This window comes from Phaethon aethereus (genome assembly GCF_964289735.1).
Source record: "Phaethon aethereus genome assembly, chromosome: 1".
Taxonomy (NCBI): Eukaryota; Metazoa; Chordata; class Aves; order Phaethontiformes; family Phaethontidae; genus Phaethon; species Phaethon aethereus.
Window position 1 is genome coordinate 108,972,429 of NC_138575.1, and position 6,000 is coordinate 108,978,428.

The 6,000-nt window shown below is 41.6% G+C and overlaps 1 protein-coding gene across 1 annotated transcript in view; it reads right to left on the minus strand.

Annotated features, from left to right (window-relative positions):
* Positions 1–5,260, minus strand: part of ROBO2 (roundabout guidance receptor 2) — a gene marked incomplete at both ends in the record, with an annotated part of 481,425 nt that extends 476,165 nt beyond the window's left edge. Inside the window, one exon of the mRNA XM_082008177.1 lies at positions 5,206–5,260. Coding sequence (XP_081864303.1) covers positions 5,206–5,260 — 55 coding nt within the window. The remainder of the gene's footprint in view (positions 1–5,205) is intronic.
* Positions 5,261–6,000: the final 740 nt, after the last annotated feature.

Here is a 6,000-nt window from a genome sequence, read left to right on the forward strand (position 1 = left end):
AGTGTGCAGAATCAGGTCCTAAATTAACATGGCCTTGTTTAATTATCCACTATAGCAATAAAAAGTGTTAACCACAGGTGATTAATAGTTATTTTGCTAAGGAAAGGGTTTGAGGTGAGGACAACACTGACAATCTTATTTCCGGACACGTAACTTCAAGGACAGGGAGTCCACAGTTTGCATTGTAAAGCAGAAGCTAGATGTCAGAGTATAGATTAATAAGACTAAAACCTACATCCACAAATCTTTATTTCTGTGCAATTATTTTACATTTGAAGATCTCATAACTAACAGTCCACATGACTAGTCCTGCATAAAAAGGTATCCTCAACACCGTCTCTGAAGTAGTGATCTTAGCGATCTAAGATCAGATTCTGTACCATTCTGTGTACCAAAGCTTAAAGAATTTTCTTTTTAATATACAAGGCATGTGTACTATAAAAATGTAAGTGCAAGAAAGCTTGGATAACAACACATGTTCTGTAAAAATTCAGCAGTGTTTTTTTGGTTCTGACTGAACAGACAACACATCTATTTATTTATTCTTTTATACTTATATACTTATATAGCAAATACTTACTTTTTTCCTGCACACACAATAAAGAGATTTCTACAGAAATGTAGAAAAGAGCACCAGTAACCCAGCCTCTTGGCAAGAAACAGCATCAATATGATTACTAAGTATCCTCCACAAGGTTGGTTATAAGAGGTGGTGAGCCAGATGGCAGCCACAGGAAGAGCAACCTCTGCCATGCCAGCTGAGATAACAGATAAAACCTGACAGCAGCGTTCGTCTTAGGTGGCTGAAACAGAATGTACAGAACCTGTTAGCAATCTATTTAGCAGAGATCAATATTTGAATAGCAATTCAAGGGTAGCAAATGGCTAAAAAGCCATAGCATACTCTTTAGTAATTTCCACTAAATGGTTCATCAGCGGACAGAGCATGTCTTGAATTTAGTGCTATGAGCCTACATAGCATTGCTATAGAAAAGCAACTCCTGGAAACAGTTGACTGGACAGACTAGCCAAAGCCTCCATTTCCTCTCACTGAATTTTTTGGCCCATCTCCTTGATGCTTTTTATGTATTCTTAAAAATATACTTAAATCCTTCTGTCTACTTTTAAGATTACATATCTTTAGCCTGCAGTGTTAAAACTTATTTTCCTTGAGCAACATCATCATTCCAGAAAGTTCCTAATGGAAGGATTATTGTAGTAAGTGCAACTCATGGAAAAAGTTTAAAACCCCCTATTCTACCCTTTCTGAAAGAACTGTGGGGTATCAGACCTTTTGCAGTGTATTAAATTAGCAAAGAAACAAAACAAATTATTTGGATTATCACATTACTTGTCAAACATATCCATCTCTGGAAGTGCAATGACAGGATTTTCTCATTGCAATAACAACTTACCAGACAGGAAGTAAAGAAAGCAAAATAATAAGACCAATTCAACAAAACGTTTCATCATGGGCATAAATTCATCCCCACTCAGCAAAGTTTTAAAGAACATGATTATGTGGGAGCACATGTTTAAATTCTTACTAACTTCACTGAGATTCTGAATAAGTAATGGAAGCACACTCTTAAATGCTCTGCAGAATTGGGTCCTATGGAAGAACAAGCTAAAGGAAACAAAACCACAACCTCTCCATTTCAGATTTTTACTCTTAATGCGTTAAAATGCATACATTCCAGAGAAGCAAAGGTTATCCATCAACAGAGAAACTCACATGAGAGATCAAGACCTTGTCAGCTCAAATACTCACTGGAAAAATATGCTCTAGCTTTATATGTAAACCATGTTCTCATATAGGCAACCGAGACCTGCACAAGGCCACTGATGTGTAGCTCACTGGTGTGAAGAAATAAAATTAATTGGGAAAAAAAAAGAAAGATAGAATGCTTGACCCACCCCACCATTTCAGAGGCATACTTTTCATTAATAAGTACTTTTGAAATATACTAATACTGAGATAAAATGCTACTTTTACAGAATTATTTTCACATATCTTTAACACCATCACACACTCAAGAGCATGACACTTGCCGTTTTCAAAGGACAATGGCTAAAAGCCAGCCCTGACATAAAAGGTTGTCATTTTCATTGAAAGCACTGCAAGTCCTATCAGGGCAGAGTTTGGCCCACTAAAACTAATGTCTGTGGTAACATCTACACATCTGTGTTTACAGCAGTTGTGAACTTTTCTGTTAACATTCATTCTTTCAAGCTTTACTAATGATTGGAATAAAGATAACAAAAAACACACATAAGAATGAAAGAAAAATCAATTGAACACTATTAAGAAAAGCATGTAATCAGCTGTTTTAACTCCAATAGCTAGTGTTTTATTTTATGGTACAGACTCTGTCTAGTGGGGTGTTTTTTTGTTTGGGTTTTGTGTGTGTGACTTTTGTTTGTCTGGTTGTTTTTTTGTTTTTTTGTTTTGGGTCCCCCCCACCCCCCCCCGAACAGTAACCAAGACTGATAGCTAAAGAAAAACAAAATTACAGATAATCCCTGAACAGACTGCAAGAATATGGGCAGGGCTACAGGAAAATTGTAAGCACAATAATAATAATAAAAATATTTAAATATATATTCTGCCATTTTCATTGGGCTTTTCAATTTTCAGGTGTCATAAAAGCATGAACAGAAAAATAACTTTAGAAGAAATTATCATTTTGATCTACAACACTATGCACTGTGTAATACCACTTTTGAATCACTAAACAAAACTAATGTCACAGGGAAAAGGATGGCTAAGATGCCTGAAATGCTACAGTGTCTCTCCCTATCTGGACCTGATGCCAAGAGAACAAAAAAACCCCAAACCCAACAACAACAAAAAAACCTCAAAAACAGAAGTGCACTAAGAGGTAACTTTCAAACATAGAAAACCAACCAAGGACCTATTAAAACAAGTGGTCTGTTGGATTTTCCCTTTTTTCTTAAATTAAAGCATTACAAATAGTACTAATGTTGATATATATATCTTTTCAAAGCAACTGGTGGTATAGGTCACCCTAAGGTGTAACTGTAATTACTATGCTCCTAAAGAGACAGAAGTACTGTATGCCAAACTTGCACACCAGTATTTCTTCAAAGCTACTTGTTAGTCATTCCGACAATAACAGCCTCTCTCTACTTGCTCATGATGTGCTATCCACAAGGCTTTTTATGTATTTATTTGAGAGAGTTTTTAATGTAGGCAAACTTGACAGTCTCTGCAGTATCTCCCCACAAAAGGGGAGGATCACCTCTATTCCGGGCAGTTTCTCAGCATTTTTTTCTAATGGTCGAGCTCTAAATTAGCTATGTGCTTCACCTGCACCCCCCACTCTCCTCCTATAAGGCTAAACCAGAACAAAGGTTCTACTTGTGTTGCCCATGACAAAACCAGAATAAATTATGTCTTGCTCCTGTCGTTCCACCAAGCTGGTTAATTGCATTTGTTTCATATATCTCCAAACAGCCTGGTACTTTAATTACATTCTGTAACACCAAGCTCCTCTGATTCACTCTGTCACTTCCACTGAGCACTTCAATTGTATTCCTTCTAGCTACATACAATTTTAAACACTTACTAATAATTACATTTCTACAGACTGATGTTTTCAGTTTGTATACAAAGATATCTCCAGTACTGGGGGTCTTAAAGTTAAGGATCAAAATATGCTACAGAAGGAAAAATAAAGCAAACAGAAAACAAAATCCCCACAAAACTATGACATGCTGATAGACATAAGTGTTCCATTAAATCCTTTCACGGTTAAAAACTTCCTGCTGTTTAGCATGTACACACATTGTGCAGAAATTTTCTTCCCAGTACACCAAAATGAACATTAAACTGCATAGTGTATTATGCAACCAATGTAAAACTGTACTTGAATGTCTCCCTCTTCTCATCTATTTTGCTTCCTCTTGCTAGGGGGTGGGAGAAGATGAGAGGAGGGGGAGAAATACCCAAAGCAGCCTGTGACTGCAAACAATAAACCTAGAGTCCTTGCTTCAGGACCGGTATAGTAAACGCTGTAAGCAGTAGCTTCCTGGAACAAAGTTTGCTGTAACAGGCAAAACCAGCCAGGGTCCCAGGCATTAAATTCACCTGAAGTCTAAGAGACTGTTTGGAGATGCAAATACTCAGTACTAGGAGAACTGCCGAGCGTTTGGTCCCAGCACACACTCATGTAGAAAGAGCTGTAAGCTATTACATATTCTCGCTTCCTAGTTGTGCGCTTGAACTACTGTAACGCGTCTAACGCCTATGCTGCAGTACAGCGCCCACCCCTACTTTGAAAGACAATTTGCCCTTGCGCTGAAGTTTCCGCCCTGCTAAAGCGTACTTCCCCAAGATGCTAATTTATAGCACCCCGTCCATTACTTAAACTTGAAAACCGCAAGAAAGGTTGTAGAGCAGACCCAGAGGGGGGAGTGCGGGGGTTTGGGGAGTAATCCATCCTTTGCCTCAAACGTTGCCAAGCTTCATGACAACACTCCCTCCGGAAAGCCCGTAATGAGGCGGTGAGGGGGAAGATGATGGGGAGACACCACCACCCCCCCGCCCCACCCTCGAGCGGAGCCCCACGGAGGCGGGCCGGCCGCGCCGCACCTGCCCGGCCCCGCGGGGAGTGGGTGGCGGTGGGGGAGTGGGTGGCACGGCGCTGCCCGCCGCGCCCTGCCCGCCTCGTCTGTCGGCTCCAGTCCCCGCCAGCGCCAAGGGAGGCCTTTTGGGGCCCTGGAAATTGGCCAGCTCGCCTCACCTGCAGCCGAGGCAGGGCGAGCCCACTCATTTCGTCAGCTGGCTCTCCCGGTGGAAAGTTTAACAATAGAAGGAGGCAAAGTAATATCGGCTACAACAGCTGCCTGCCTTTCCTTTCTCTCCCCCCTCCCCGCCCCCCCTGAAATAAAAGATTTAGCACGGTAATTTTTTACTCTTTCCTCGCTACCTTAAGCTGACATTCTTCCATTCATAAGCTGCTTTTCCATTAAGTTAGCAGACGGGAAGGACTGCTTATTGGAAACATATATTCTCCCTCCTTCCCCCCCCCCCCGCCCCCGAAATGCCGTTTTTATACCAGAAACAAACTTAAGGCTGTGTAACGTTAAAGCTTATAATACTGTCCATGTGCTGTCCCAAATCAGATTCAGATGAAGGGGAATTCTGCACAGAAATGACATATGTAAAATAAGCGAACTTACCATAGACTTGAAAAAATGCAAATCCAAAGAGCAGGAGTGGCGTCAGCAGACCCATTTTGACATATTAAAAGCAATCCCGATCGCTTGTGAGACCAATTCCACAGAGATCCCCAAAAAAGTATCCAAAGCCAGTAAGAGGTAGGTCCAAAAGTTTTCAGTTTCTTAGCAGCTACTTAAAGTGGAAAGGGAAATCTTGAAATCAAAAGCTGCAGATGGAAAGGTCTTGAATGTGCCGCTTTTAGATCCATACAGATTAGAGCAGCGAGCGAGTTCCGAAGGTTTCTGCCTTGCACACACGCTCCTTCCTAAATTCCCACCAATTCAGCGCAAGCAGAAGAATTATTCAAGTGTGTCTAAGACTCTCTCTAGGATCCATGGCAATCCAAAAGCAAGCTCTTTCTTCGGAAGACAAGGAGAGACTCTGAGAAAGGACCTGATTCCTAGAAAGTGCTCCACAAACTTCCCGGCACTTTGCAGGAAAATCATTGGCTTGGTTTGGCTATTTTGCTTTCCTCTCGCCCTCCCCCTGCCCCTTTCTCTCTCTTTCTCTACGAAATCAGTTCAAGCTGCAGAGTTTCTCACTTAACTTCCATAATAGGAACGCCTAGGCAACATGCTACAGGAGGGAAACGGCTTTCTCAGCATCCCCTCAAAATACAGCCCTGTCCCCTACACCTCCCTCCTCACTGAAAACCAGAGCGGAAACTGCTCGAGGGCAGCAACTCCAGCGCGGTGCCGCTGCGGGCTGCTGCCGTACGGTGGTGGCGGCGGCGGGGCTGAGGATGCCTGCGGCCA